This window comes from Drosophila sulfurigaster, chromosome 3 (assembly GCF_023558435.1).
Source record: "Drosophila sulfurigaster albostrigata strain 15112-1811.04 chromosome 3, ASM2355843v2, whole genome shotgun sequence".
NCBI classification, from domain to species: Eukaryota; Metazoa; Arthropoda; class Insecta; order Diptera; family Drosophilidae; genus Drosophila; species Drosophila sulfurigaster.
In genome coordinates, this window is record NC_084883.1 from 15,752,598 (window position 1) to 15,765,069 (window position 12,472).

At 36.9% G+C, this 12,472-nt stretch overlaps 1 protein-coding gene across 4 annotated transcripts; it reads right to left on the reverse strand.

Moving 5' to 3' along the window:
* Positions 1 to 1,817: 1,817 nt before the first annotated feature.
* On the reverse strand, positions 1,818 to 12,203 carry LOC133842496 (14-3-3 protein zeta). Of its 4 annotated transcripts, none has more exons than XM_062275600.1 (7): positions 12,081 to 12,203; positions 5,615 to 5,870; positions 5,425 to 5,538; positions 5,146 to 5,272; positions 3,588 to 3,711; positions 3,307 to 3,470; positions 1,818 to 2,216 (listed from the first exon to the last, which is right to left on the reverse strand). In XM_062275600.1, the coding sequence occupies exons 2-7, from the start codon at positions 5,674 to 5,676 to the stop codon at positions 2,061 to 2,063; spliced, it is 747 nt and encodes a 248-aa protein (XP_062131584.1). In that variant the 5' UTR covers positions 5,677 to 5,870; positions 12,081 to 12,203; the 3' UTR covers positions 1,818 to 2,060. The 4 variants fall into 4 exon arrangements, with proteins under 4 accessions (XP_062131584.1, XP_062131583.1, XP_062131582.1 ...); XM_062275599.1 differs by lacking the exons at positions 3,307 to 3,470; positions 12,081 to 12,203 and adding exons at positions 2,924 to 3,087; positions 10,458 to 10,595; XM_062275598.1 differs by lacking the exon at positions 12,081 to 12,203 and adding an exon at positions 10,458 to 10,590.
* Positions 12,204 to 12,472: the final 269 nt, after the last annotated feature.

Below are 12,472 nucleotides of genomic sequence, written 5' to 3' on the forward strand. Positions count from 1 at the left end.
TTAGCGATTTTATGTAGCTCTTGTTTTTGGTGACGCTTTCTTGAGTTAAAATTGAATATACTTAGATTTCAATGCAAGTATTTTTTTTGTTTGTTTGTTTGTTTATATTTTGATTAGTTCTTATCATTTCCTGTTGTTTTTGTTGTTTTGTTTGTTTGTTACTGTCTGTCTGTTTGTTGATGATCAACCATAAAGCAATATGAGTTGAATTTGAATAGTTTCATTATAGCATTTAATAAAGCACAATCAATCAAATGAAAATGTAATATTAATAAAAATTATAGATTTTTGCATCCACAATTGCTTCACACACCGATCGCTTTGAATAGAATTTGACATTGAAACACATCGATTGATTAATAAGAAAAAAATGAAGACACTGAGACATTTATAATAACAATTGCACATTGATACTGTTATTGCTGTTGCTTCTGCATAATTGCATATAGTTAGTATATAGTATATAAGTATGTAATAGATAGTTATCGCATCGATCAAAATCTCATTCCTGATCCAGCTGGCATAATTACCGACGACAAAAAAGGAAAAGTATTACAACAAAATATTCGAAGGAAAAACATTAAAATAGGCACAATAGAACTTATGCCTTCACGAGTAGATTCCAAATATATAATTTATTATCTGGCTGTTTTTGGTTTGTCATTGTCGCTAGCACAATGAAACATTTCGACATGATAAATGAATCCATATTTATATATATATATATAGATATTTCGCATTTTTTCTTGCTTACGCAAATTCAACATATTACTTTGGTTTAATCATTTCCTGGCGTTTTTAACAATTCTTTCGTCCAAACAATGCCAAACCGAGACTAAAAAATCATAAGAAATTCGAATGAAAATTGGGAGAAAATAAAAGTTAGGGTTTCTGTTGTTTTGTTTTTTATTTGTTGTATTTTAGAAAAGAAAGAATTACAAATAATACATAATTTGTTTCTTTTGGTTCGCTTGGGTTCTGCCCCTTTTGGGACAGATTGTTCTTCTTTGACGACGAAAAATATATAGAGGCATTATTTGTAATTACATATTTGTTTAAACCAATTTAGCCTTTGTTGATTTAATTATTTGATTTTTTTTTAAGGAAAGCGACGCAGCGCATTAAACAAAAAATAAAAGACATATTTTGTTGTTGACTGTGTCTTGTGTTCTGTTGTATGTTAATATAAAACAAAATGTAATTATTTATTAAAACATAATTATAATAAATAATATTACTTTTAGGCATAGTGTATAGGGTACGCAGTTGGCGTAAACAGCGGATATGTAAATAACTAAACAAAACAAAATTCACATCTTAGCCATTACACAATGCACTTGTTACTATTCTTAGCCATTTCATCTTAATGCTGTTCTTTGTGTAGCTGATATTTTACGTTGATTGATTGTTTGTTTGTTTTTCGATCAATTCGCGTATAATTCGTATATAATGAATATTTTGCGAGAGCATTTATTAGTAACAAAGACAACTTGAACGGCATGTGAAGCAAATTAAGACGTTCTGATTTCTGTTTTCATTTGTAGACTTTAATTGGCTTTTTCTGTAAGTTGTTCTTTATACATTATTTGCTCGAATACACATATTGATTTCATTAGAAAATGTTTGTTTTTGTTTTTCTTCTTTTTTTTTGGTTTTTCTCTGCCTTTTCTTCAATTGCAATATGCACAAACGCATATTCTTATATACTGTCTAATCAGATTCATTTTCCTCAACTTTGTATAATCATGACAATAGTCCACAAATTCATTTCAAACAACTATCATCACTCATTTACAAACTTAATCAGTATTCTCGGCTGTTTTTTGTGTTTTTTTTTTTCTTATTATTCATTTGTGTCGCTGCTGATGTTTTGGATGTTGGTTTTGATGTTGCTTTTATTATTACATTACTGCTGCTCTGCTGCCTTGTATTACCTTCGACTTCAAAGAATTGTTTTTATATTTCTTGCTTTTGTTTTGTTTTGTTTTTGTTTGTTTGTTTTGTTTTGTATTACTGAATAATATTTGCATAGTCAAAAAGGAAACATTTTAGTTGTTTGGTTAGTTGTCACCGCCCTCCTGTGGCTCATCACCATCACCCTGGGTATCTGAGGTCCAAAGAGTCAGGTTATCTCTCAACAGTTGCATGATGAGTGTTGAGTCTTTGTATGAATCCTCATTGAGTGTGTCCAGCTCGGCTATCGCGTCATCGAACGCCTGTGTTCAATATAATAATAATTCGATTAGTAATGCTTCAAAGGAAAAAAAAATAAGATCATAATTCAACAATGCAAAAATGCCGGCAAGGTAAATGCAAGTTCAAGTTCAAGTACTTCATCGAGTGCATAACGAAAGCATTTCAATTCAATTAGAGGAACATTTACAACTGATTTAGTATTAGAGATATATTTGTATAGTACCTAGTGTTGTGTTGTTTTCATTAAGCATTGAAAATTGAAAAGCAAAAAAAATAATACAAATTAAAAATATAAATACATATTTTATCTGCAAACTCAAACTATATACTTTTGTAACCTTTTGGTTAATGCACTTTCTCTTACAATCATTAAACTTCACCAGCAAGGTACGGACCGCATTGTGGAGTGTTAGCGGGCACAAACACACAGCAGAGACTTAAGCCAGGTCAGTGCATTTTGGCCAACATGCGAATTAAAACAGAGAGCTGCACATGTGTGTGTTGTATATGTTTATAGTGCATACGGTTCATTGTATGTTGCTCAGAGAGAGAGACTGTGAGTAAACAATGTTTTGTGTATTGTGTTTGTTTAAAAGCAAAGTTGAGGATGTTAGTCAACGTAACAACAACAACAACAACGACAACAACAATAGTTAAATTATTATCAACAAACATAAATGTGTAAGAAAAAAGACTGTAGAAAACGAAACAAAAAAAATGACTGAACCTGTTTAGCTAAATGACAAGCCCTCGCTGGTGAATTGATAATTTCGTAATAGAAGACGGAAAAGTTGAGTGCAAGACCTAATCTGATTGGGTGTGTAGGCTGCATTTTAGTTTTTGCAATATCGAATGCCTCTTGATAAGCTTTTTTCGAGTCCTCAACGACGTCTTAAATTATGTACGTTAATAATGGTACCAAAATATAATGAAACAAAAAGAAAATAAACAACCATAGTTTACAATTAGTTCATGGAATAATATATAAAAAAAACTCGATGCTTAAATACGTTTATGATAGATAAAATGAATTGAAATGATTTCCTTCTTTTCTTTAGTCGCACATTTTGCTTGCCAGACATTTTGCCAAAAATGAATTGGGGTATTAACCTGTTTAGCCAATTGGCAAGCCTTGTCTGGAGAATTCAAAATCTCATAATAGAAGACTGAGAAGTTAAGTGCAAGACCCAAGCGGATGGGATGTGTTGGCTGCATTTTACCCTTGCTAATGTCAAATGCATCCTGGTAAGCGGTTTGGGAATCGTCAACAACGGCTGCGTTTTTTTTTTTTTATTAATAATAATAAAAGTTTACAATTTGTTCATGTACTTAGAGAATAAGAATATTATATGTGAAGAATAATAATCGTCGGTGGCATCGACGATACTTACTGTTGCGTGCGTCTCCTGTGGCGACCTCAGCTAAATACCTGTAATAATCTCCCTTCATCTTCAGATAGAAAACCTTGCTTTCTGGATTGCTGGCTTTTGGAATAAGATATTTGTCCAGAAGTCCCTGTAAGAAGAAGCAAACAAGGAAGAGAGAGAGCATATTAATGTAAGCACACATTTATAATTGAGTTTCGCAAATGCAGCTGTAACAACATTGTAGCTTATTGTACCTCAGCCTAACACACACACACACATAAACACAATGCGTAAACATATAAATAAACATTCCTAATTGCTGGCGCGGACAATAAGCTGCTATTAATCCCATTTGATGCCATACTTTACATTACTCGAAGTCGATACAGCTATAAAAATAAAGCGAGCGAGCTGTCCGGGCCTGTCTGTATGTATGCCAATTTTACAGTTGACTGCAACACTTCAAAGTCTTATCGATTTTCTGTCCCCAAAGAAAACGAAAGCTAACGACAGCCCCCAACAAACCTGAGCGGACCGGACGGATGGATGATATGGGGGGAGGGAGGTGGTTGTGGGGGCATAAACCCAACACAAACACACATACATACATATACACACAGTGTACAATGTACTTTGATTTATTTTTAAACTTTGTGGCTCTGAAATGTTGTATCTAAAACGTATTTCACTTTATAGGTCAACACTCTTCTGCCCACTGCCCACAGTCTGTGTCCCCGCTTTGGAAAATATATAAATTGCTGTGACCGCTTTGGCAAAAAAAAAAAAAAAGAAACACTGAAGAAAAACAAAAGAAAAACTGTAATTAAATTGACATTAATCAATCCGTGTGTTGGCCCTTTGTTGGCTGTTGCTATCTGCGATTTGGTAACACATATACATACATAATATATCTTGCTACACGAGCATACAAGTATGTGTATGTTTGTGTGTGTTTGTGGGGTGTGTCTTACTGTATAGGACGTGCAACGCCGCAGGCATACAGCAGCAGCAACATGTCTGGAAAATTTCTATTTAAAAATAGATTTATTGATTCTAATAGAATTGGCTGCACACACATCGCATAAAGAGAGGAGCAAAGAAAAGTATTGGACACATCGATAGCTTTTTGGGATGATGATGATGCTGATGAGGCGGCAGAGGATTGTAACTTCAAACTAGCGCTCAAGTGTGGCAAGGTAATTGGTTTAAACACAGCTGTATATGATACCATTTATATTTGTACATAAAACAGGATGCTTGCTTTTGTGCTCCACACACCACAACGCAATACGAAACAGGACTTGCGCAGTAGCGAACAGCTGCCACAGTTGGGTAGTCAGTCAGTCAGTCAGTCAGGAGGGAACCCATCATAATTTGCTTATTAGACAGCGCTGCGCTAACCATGTTCATGTTCATGGTCATGGGCATGCGACATGAGACAGCAGATACGATAGATAGATAGACAGATAGATAGATAGGTGGTAATAGAGTAGCTATATATATACATATACGGTCGGTATGTGTGTGTAATAACAATTGTGTTGTACTATTTTATATGGGTGTCTGCCTATATAATACGTACCAGAACTTCATAGCAAATTTCTCTAAGCTCCTTCTCCACACGCTCTCTGTACTCGCGGGCGAGCTGTTGTTTTCTGGCGGATGCTTCGGTTTTCTGCTCGATGGAGGAAATGACGCGCCACGATGACCTGTTGGTTGGTTGGTTGGTTGAATTTGATTTGGTTTTGGGTTGTTAATTAATTTCATTTAGGTGTGGTTGTGTTTGTTAACATCAATTTGTTATCTACACGAACCAACGAACAAACGAACATATATATTATATGTATTTAGCGACTCTTACCTGCGCGCTCCAACCACATTTTTGTAGGCAACGGAGAGCAGATTTCTTTCTTCATTTGACAGCTCGACGCCCGTCTCTGTGACTGATTTCATGGCCTGGGCCATGTCATCGTAACTATAAATACGAAAGTGATTTATTCAAATATATTTACAAATACATATATATAATAATTTATATATATTATATTTACCGCTCTGACTGCTCGGCCAATTTTGCCTTCTGGACCAATTCTTCCTTATCGACTGTCGACATGTTGCTGTTTGTTGTTGTTTTAGTTACTTGACCAAACTAAGAATAATTTGTAAATGTGTCTGTGTTTCGTGTTTGTGTTTTAGTTGCACACACGCACGATTCTCTGTTGCAGTTACAGATAGACAGCAGAAAAATTAATTAAAGTAAGAGGAATCCACAGCTCAAAGCGTCGCGCACAGTATGTGACTGGTTATCTGCAAAAATTAAATACAACAACAACAAACACACAAATTCGATTAATTCAAATATAATTGATTGTCACTCTCTGTCGCGCTCAGTGTGTGTATAATGGAATTTCCCACGCTAACTATATAATTTATTAGCCGCAAGTTCAAACACACATATTCGCAATGCGGCGACGATTATTAATAGTTTGTGCTCATAATATATAATATTCTCCTATATTCCAGAAACATCTTTCGCACTGTGAGAGAGAGAGGAACAAACCATTCACAGCCCACTCTCAATTATTCGAAGATTAATTCATTTGCGAGATTCTCTTGCCAAGTTTTAGTTTTAGTGTAACACGTTTCACCAACACAATCAAACACACACACAGCAAACACACACACTCACACACAATGCTGTGGAAAGGCGGAAACCCGAAAAATGAAATGTGTTTGCCGCTTGAGTGTTGCGCTTTCAACCAGGCCCGAAACTCGACTAAAAGAGAACTTGGCTTTGGCTGTGGCTGAAAGGCTGCCTCGGAATCGACTCGACGATGAGCTGCCGCTGCTGCTGCTGCTGAGGCAACGACGCGTCGTGGTGCGGCAAGGGAATGGAAAGGAAAGGAAGTCAGAGGCGGTGTGGATGGATAGCAGCTGCGCGTTGCAAGCTTTTGCTGATACTTATTTCAGATATGCTGCTGCTGCTACTGCTGCTGCTGTTGCCCCCCACCACTCCCCATCATATACATATCAGACACAAAAAAAAAAAAAAAGAAAGAGGAAAGAATATGTCTTAACAAGTTGTGCTCATCATCAACATGTGTTGTACATGCGTACACACATTTGAAGGATCTAAATTCGTCTATATGTATGTATCAACACATATTAAACTTTGAATCTTTGTGTGGCAATTAGCATCCATTGAAGGTCCATGACTCATCCTCATCATCATCGCCATCAACGGGATGTCACATGAGTGTGATGCACTCGATTTCAACGCAAGTACTAAACATATTCATACTCGAATTAAATGAAGTGGAAATAACGTAAAATCACGTAACTTAAACTCGCAATTCCAAGATTTAATCAATGTTTTATTTATAAACAGTTTGAATGTCAATAAACAGTTGTGCCTCTTCCCAAAACAAAACAGCTGTGAGTCACATAAATAAATATTGTATCCGCAATCGTATTGTGTCCATTCACATATTGATAGCAGAGATACTTACATACATACATACATATATTATGATACAAAGGGTAACCTGTTGCCATTTACCTAGCCGATGAATGCTCAATGAATGCCCCACTTGCCACACAGACACATGTATCTCTCTCTCTCTGTATTTCTCTATCTGCCACCTGTATCTGCCACTGGCGACGGGTGTATTACATAAATATTGATTGATTATTATTTATAAATAAGAACACACCAACTAACCAGTGTGGCTGATTGATACATTTTCCATTATCCTCCTTGGGGGACGGACACATAATCCAACAAACGACAAAATTATTAACCCCCAGAGGAGCTTTCACTGTCATTACTCAAGAGGACATTTTGCTTGCGCCGCGCGATAGCTTTTAGTCTAATGTGCTTTTGACAGCTACATAATACACAGGTGAACGTGACTACCGTATGTGTGTGTGTGTGGGTGTGAGGAGTATGGTATGGTAGTATGTGTGTTTGCATTGTTGTAGCTTTTAAATTGTTTGCCAATTCCATTACACGTGCCGTCGCATTAGGAAAGACATCGGATCTGATCTTTTCCCCTCCCTCTCCCTCTCCCGGTGCACCACACTCCTCAAACTTCAAGATGCACATTGATACGAAATGAATGTGCACCGGAATGTTCATTTGGAAGAAGAAGACTAAAATACAGGCAGACATAGCAAGCGAATGGAATGAAAAAATAAAATAAAACCAACAGCAGCGGCAAAAGCAACAGCAACAACAACAACAACGACAATAAACGCATACATACAGAGAAAAAAAGTTAAAAATAAACTATGAATAAAAATTTAAAACGAAATAAAGAGAGAAATCTGTGGGCTTGTATCTATGCTAGTGTGATAGTGTGTGTGTATGTCTGTGTTTGTGCGTGTGAGTGCTTGGTCTATGAGCAACGAACCAAGTATGTACGCACATTCATACGTTTGCATGTACATAGATGAATTTACAATGTATTGTGTACAGATGTCAATAGATAAATGCACAATGACCCCAATGCAGCACAAGAGTTGAGTGCTATCGTGGTAAGTGCTGTAAACAATAACTTGGTAAAAAACAATCAGAATAAATCAAATCGATTATCGCTCATCCTCTTCTTGTTATCTATGTATGTACGTTGAGATTGTGTATTAAAACAATCTCACAACAATCGACCGTCAAAGTCTTGAAAACATTGACCCTTTGGCAGCAGACAAGTCTGTACATACAAACATACAATACAGACAACTAACTATATATCGTATATACATATATGTACTATATATCAGATAATGGCGATTTTTTGGCGTTGCTCGTTTTTAGGTCAATTGACGTGTTTACCGTACAGTTAATAGAATGAACTTAACAGAGCGGAACGGGCCAAGTATTGTATGTGATTTTTTTTTTGTCCCATTTCTGAAAAACATTCATTTATATGTATGTAAAGCAAGAGATTTACATGTGTATAGGGGAGTGAGAAACGATTAAATAGCCCAAATTGAGACTGACTGGGAGCCAGCCAGCCACTCCCTCCTACATTTGAAAGAGCGGCAATGAAGCGAAATCTATGCGTCATGGACTGCGTCATTTATTTGTGTTGTTGGACATGCCGCACACAATGAGGATGTAGCGCGAGTTGCTGCAAGAGGCGACTGTATGAATATAAAACTATTTTCGATGTAAAACTACAGAGACGACATGCACATATCACACGGACACACATACATATGCATCTGTGTTTAGACAAGTGTGTTACAACTACCATGAAGAAACGCTAATTGTTGGCGAAATGTCATTGCCGTCGGTCAGTGGTACACAGATGGAAGATAACGGCAAATAAAATTCGAAACCGTTTGTAGAATTCTGCGATGACGGCAACTTTGACTACTGGCGAAACGGCGCTAGTAAGCAATAAGTATGAGTGTGTGCATGTGTGTGTGTGTGTGTGTGGAGAATACACCACACCGGGCGGCAAACAGCTAACTCACCACACCGGCCCCATGAGGTCGTCGCGACAGCGGTATTCGCTCGACGCTGCGGCTACATGCGCAGTAGGACCGAACGAACGAAAAAAAAACGACTATAGAGAAACGCAGATAAGAACAAAATTCCAATACACAATGATTTGACAAATGCGACCCAAAGGACATTTTTACATCAAATGTATGTTGATGTAAAAACAAATTAAAGAAGAAATCAAATTGCATACTTCTATGTACTTAAAGATGTACTTTATGGCACGCAAGAAACAAGTGTGTGTCGGCTAGTTGAGGGGGTTGCAAGGGGGGCTGGTTAAGCGCGCAACAAAATGTATAAAAATAATCCCGACAGACGATAGAGAGAGCGATAGAGTGAGAAGGGGGAGAGCGAGAAAGATGGAGAGCTGGCGACACAAGAGAACGAACTCACACCAGAGGCAACAGCGAGATAGAGTCAAGTGAGTAAGAGCAGTGCGGCATAAAAGAACACGTAACCGCGTGTGTCGTTTACATACATATGTACATGTACGTGTGTGCATGCTCATACATCTATTCGGATATACATACATACATACATTGGTATATATTGTTACATATATTTTTCCAATGGATGAATGTATATCTCTGTGTGGTGAATTGTGACACAGCAAATCCAATAAAACCAAGTACGTGATGTATGATGTATGCGAGTACTTAATTTTCGCCAGCAATAATATACAAATTATCAGATCCATAGGAAAATTGTGTGTGTGTAGTGTGTGTGTGCTAGAGGATATATCACTGCTATCTCAATGTACAAGTGCGTAATACATTTAGCACACATACAAATGTACTTTACATTCATACACTTTATTAGTTCATATGTGTTTTAGCTATTGACGACAACGACGACGACGACGAACCAAACGCCTAGCGACCAGCAAGCAGCAGAACACACACTTAAAGCACTACAAATTCGCCTTCGCATTAGCCAAGTCAGTTGTTGCCACGGCCGTCAGCGCAATCAAGCGAACGAACGAAAAGCACTGAAAATACGAAGCTGCTAACGAATCTCGCACACACACACATATACAAAATTGACCAATACTTATACACTGTTCGTATGTATGTATTTTTTGCACAAATTCACAGTTCTCAACATTTTTCGTCTTTTTGCGTAGTATTTTTATCGATCGCTCCCATGGAAGCATGTAGAAAAATTTTCATGCATGCGGCTTTTGCACATGTTTTTCTTTAGTTTTTTCGTTCATTCCATTAAAATTGAAAATGTCCAATTTGTGTTGTTGCATAAATTAATTATACACACGTGCATTTGTCGCATTTTAGTCACTTAAGGTTTTACAATTTTTTTATATGGTTATGTATGTACATATGTAGTAGTATGTACATATATTTCGCCCCATATTACTAATGCAAATTGGTTACCTTACATTCGATTCACTCGAAACGACAACGACGACTACCAACGAACGAACGGCGAACGACTAAAAGTGACGGCAAATGTGTTGCACACAGTAAGCAAACGCGCTGTATCTGTGTAAACGCCTCTTCGTGTATATATGCATGTGTAGGTAGACACACACACATACTTATACAGGCGGCAGCGCTCATGCCGCTACAGCAGATGAGAGAAAGAGACACCGAACAAAGAGTAGGAGTAGGTAACAAAAAAGAAAAAGAAGAAAAATGAGTAAATACGTGTCAGCGTTGCCAACCTGGCTTTTGAATAGTGTTGCCAGGTGTGACGCAAGTGAAATGGGTTCGTTAAGTTTTTAAATGCGCACACAGACCTGTTGTTGGTGTATGCTGAAGCTAGTTATATAGAGATAGCATATTAGCATAAGTAAATTACAAGGAAAGAGTTCATTAGGCCATTACAATAGCGCAATTACTAATTGTTGTTTGCGAATGATTTAAGCAGGTATGAATTTGTTGGCCATTATTACAAGCTGCACTTAGCATATGACGCATGCCACTGAAATGTTGTGTTGTGGGGAGGAGCTTCGCTTGTGTTCGCTGTCGCCGCTGTCAATTGTGCGCAATTGTCGTTTAATTGAGTAATTTGAATGAGACGGACGAGCATTGGCGCTGTGTCGGAATTATACGTACGTAAAGTACGTCAGTCAGTTAAATTTTTGGAATCGAATGTTACAAATTGTATTTTTGTAAGACGACGACGACAGCAGTACGTGTCGCTTGGAGCATTTTACCAATCTATGAGATGTTCAATAATGTTTTGTTAGCAAAATCCAACAGCTCCCAATTAATGGCACTTGGTCTTACGTTAAGCCCTTGAATTGCAACAACTCACGCACTGACAAATCGTACCTGTTGAAACCTTCAAGCTCTTATCTGAGTACACTGATTAAATTTATTTTTTTTTTAACTTCAGCCGCCTGTGACGGTGTCTTATCAGTAATTGTGTGCTCTTGATAAGCACCAGAAAAATTATTGCTTTAATTCTAATGTTGATTCCATTGAATTTACGCAGAGCAGCAAGCAGCAACCGACCAACGAAAGCATATCCGAGTCGAGCCAACAACTAAAATTGTGCTCTCAGCGCTTTTTGAATTCTAACTGATTAAAAAAATGTTGTTGATGTTGGCAATGCCGTTGTTGGGCTTTACTCGTCGCGTATTCACAAAATTACGTCATCAGCGTCCTACTTGAAGCAAGTAATTTTGTTCTGAAGCGTTTGCATATTACTACTGCGATTCGCTATAATAAAGTTGCACAACAACTCGCTTATCACACGTAGTCTTTTATGAATGTTGCAATATGCATGCTTGCAAATTAATTCACTTAGCGTTGCAGATCGATACATGTGAAAAAATGCGGTCTGAGTTTCGCCGACAACATGGCGCTTCTTTGACAAGTAACAAAAAATTGAGTAATCGAATTGCGACGCGGACGAGTTCATAAATATATTACTCACTGCGCCTTACTAATTAAAATGTTTATGACAACACACGTCCTGGTTGAGACACTGTGATAATTTAATTATCTTTTGTAACCTTAGATACGTAAAATTACTACGTAAACACACACCTCTGTCGGCTATTGCTGTAGTGAATGGTAGAGCTGGAACTAGAGGTGGATAAACATTCGAGAAGCATCGGTGACACTATCGATGCATCGATGAATATAAACAGTATATAAATTTAAAATTCTTAAAGAGCAACTATTACAAAAATGTTAAAAATATATATGATATTTTATTCAACTTTACATTTTAAATTTATAATAATGTAGTCGATAACACATTAGGTTGGCAGGTTTTTTAAAATTACACCCAGCGTTCTAATTTTCAAGCGCGTTGGCAGAACGAAACCATCGATAAGTTTAATTTTCATTATTCACTGACTAAATAATAAATATAAAGTACCATTAACATTGTTTTTTAATTATTTAAAGAAGATATTGGCGTTGCCAAGTGTGTT